This window comes from Abramis brama (assembly GCF_963993115.1).
Source record: "Abramis brama genome assembly, chromosome: 1".
Taxonomy (NCBI): Eukaryota; Metazoa; Chordata; class Actinopteri; order Cypriniformes; family Leuciscidae; genus Abramis; species Abramis brama.
In genome coordinates this window covers 67429519-67432550 of record NC_139963.1, presented here as the reverse complement: position 1 = coordinate 67432550, position 3032 = coordinate 67429519, and the positions used below count along the sequence as shown (strand labels likewise).

The window sequence follows — 3032 nt, the reverse complement described above, 5'->3', positions numbered from 1 at the left end:
CTTTGGCAAAGTAAACGGAGGGCCACACTTTAGACAATTGCAATTAAACATAGTTACATTATTAAATGGTACAAATTAATGCAATGCAAAATATGTATAAGGCTACTCTACAGTTACTTTAACAGCCTATTTCAAGGCCTGATACTTATTTTTGCTAGGCCTGTCTGACCTAGGCTACTCTAAGGTTACAATAACTGGATTTACTTTCAAGGATTCATTTCCTACACTACCCTGCATATTGTTCAACTGTCATTCATACCAGCTGTAGCTTTTCAAGATAGAAAACTATTAACAAAACTGCAAATGTATGTGTGCAAGTTACATTAACATACAGACTTCAGGCAATCTGGCTTGGAATTATCAAATTTAATTGAGGCTATATATCAGAGGGAGACCTTCATCACTGAATGAAAAACATATTCAGTTTTCAGTTGTGATTATTAATTTTTTTTGTAATTTCTTTCACATATTTTGTTAAAATCTTTTATAAAACAGAACACAATTTAAGTGCAGATCAACTTCATCACACGTATGTTTGCTTGAAAGATATAAAGGGCCTATATAGGCCTATGCATCTCACAAAATTTAAATTTGATTTAGCTGTATCATCACTATCTACGGGACATGCATAAGAAATGGCAACATGAAACTGAACAATGTTGTAAAAATAACATCATCAATCAAGGGTAACTTAATGGAACTTTGGCTAGGCCTACTTTAGAAAAATGTATTTCGGCCTATGCAACTGAGATGAAGAGCTTTTTGTCGGTGTTCTGTAACTCAATGTGAACAATTGAGACGGTCGCCTTTCTTTACTAAGTCACCGAAATCTGGGGTCGTGTTCGACGTTGAGATGCGCAACACGGATGACAGGTGTGTGTCGGTTAGTCGTGATATGTAGCGTGACTTGTTAAAGTTCATTACAGAGAAAGTCTGCTCGCATACATACGTGGACCCGAATAAAACGAGCATCCTTTGCGCATGCCTCCGCATGTTAGGAAACTTGCCCTCGTTCAATGCACCGTAAAACCTGTCCAATGACGACGAGGTGAATTTCTCCTTGAGAGTGGGATCGCACTGCATGTCAATCAACTCAAGCTGAGCTTCCGGAGGCGCTTGGTCGCTGTCAAAGGAAAAGGGGGCGGACACCAGCTCCATCTCTTTTTCAATTTTTCCGAAATCAGAGAAACGCCTGTTAAATTCAGTGTGCAGATCTTCAAGTGTAGTGGTGCATTTGACAGTGAGTCGGGATGGCACATGCTTCATTGTGGCGAGAGTTGAGAAATGTGTAAAGCTCTTGTTTGTCATTTGTCGGGAAAACAGGGTCAGCTTTGCTCTGAATGCTTATACGTAGGAATACAGTTCGTGCACGAACACATCCTTCCCCTGCAGCTTCCGATTGAGGTCATTCAAATGGCCCATTAAATCCACAGCAAATGCAAAGTCAAGCATCCAATCAGAATCTTCAAGTTCTGGAAAGTCACCAGCCTTCCCGACATTCTCCAGAAACACCCCTATCTGATCTCTCAGGTCCCACACACGGCGTAGCACTGTGCCCAGGCTCAGCCAGCGGACGTTTGAGTGGTATGGGACATCAGTGTGTTCTGCCTCACTCTCCTCCAACAACTGGATAAACTGGCGGTGGTTAAGCGCCCGGGCCCTGATGAAATTGACAAGTTTCACCACAGTTTTGGTGACTTGATCAAGCTTTAACACCGACTTAGACAAGGCCTCCTGATGAATGATGCAGTGCAAGAAAATCAGAGTTGAGTTAGGGTCATCCTCTCTCACCCTGTCCTGTATCCTACGCAATAGCCCAGTGTTCTTCCCGGTGAGGTTTGGACAGCCATCAGTGGTCACGTTCAGTAACTTCGCCCACGGTAGGTTCATTCTCTGCATGCATCCTGACACCGCATCATAGAGGTCTGAACCCCTTGTCGTCCCCTTCATTGATTCCATCGCAAGAAACTCCTCCACTATTTCAAATGTGTCAGTAATACCTCTGATGAATATAAGCAGCTGGGCAGTGTCTTTAATATCAGTGCTCTCATCCAGCGCTATTGAAAAGTATGTGAAATCGGTGGCCCTTTTTAGCAATGCAGATGTCAGCTCATCATCAATTACCTCGATGCGACGAGTAACTGTACGGCGAGACAGGCTCACATTTTCGAACTGACTTTTGCTGTCAGGGCACAGCACGCTAGCTGCCTCTACCATACAGTCTTTTACAAACTCACCATCTGAAAATGGTTTGCTGTGTTTGGCGATTTTGTGTGACACCATATAGCTCACTTTTGTTGCTGACTCCTGTGCATTAGACTGCTTGGTAAAAATATTCTGCCTGGCAGTTAAGTTGGAGGACAATCTCGTGGCTTTTTCTTCCCTCTCCTTTGCAGAGAAATTCACGGCATAATTAGCATGTTTAGCATTGAAGTGCCTGCTAATATTATATTCTTTAAAGACAGCGATGCTCTCCTGACATTTCAGACAAATCACCTTTGAGCCGACGTTCGTGACGAAATATTTTGACGTCCATTCTTTATTGAATGCTCGACATTCAGAGTCAACTTTTCTCTTTTTTACTGCACTCATTTTGACAATTATTTTATGCCGCCGGCCGTTTAGAATTTGTTACTTTGAGGAGTGAAGAAGAGAAGTAAAGGCGCAAATTGTAATTTCACACAGCGACATCTGTTGGATTGTTTTTAACCCCTTACGCGTCAAAGATCACAGATTATTGTTGTTCAAAATTCATTACTCGTCAAAACATCACACTATTACTTCTGGACAATCTGAGCATCATTTTAGAAACTTCAGAAAGGTTTAAGACTCCAGCTTCGATATTTGACCACTGTTTATGATTAAACTGGTTTGCAGTGACATTCATTTCTTAATTTATGCCAGGAGTGCAAAATAATTAATCTGTAACGATCGTTATTTTGAATAGAAATCATTACTCACACAACATTTATTCTCGTCTTCTCCGGTTTATTTGTGTTCAAATACATAAAAAATACAGCATCCGCCAGGCC

At 41.5% G+C, this 3032-nt stretch overlaps 1 protein-coding gene across 1 annotated transcript; it reads right to left on the bottom strand.

Annotated features, from left to right (window-relative positions):
• Positions 1 to 1344: 1344 nt before the first annotated feature.
• Positions 1345 to 2592, bottom strand: LOC311082157 (general transcription factor II-I repeat domain-containing protein 2-like; the record flags this gene model as incomplete). The annotated part of the gene is made up of 1 exon (XM_084112899.1): positions 1345 to 2592. The coding sequence occupies one exon, from the start codon at positions 2590 to 2592 to the stop codon at positions 1345 to 1347; it is 1248 nt and encodes a 415-aa protein (XP_083969025.1).
• Positions 2593 to 3032: the final 440 nt, after the last annotated feature.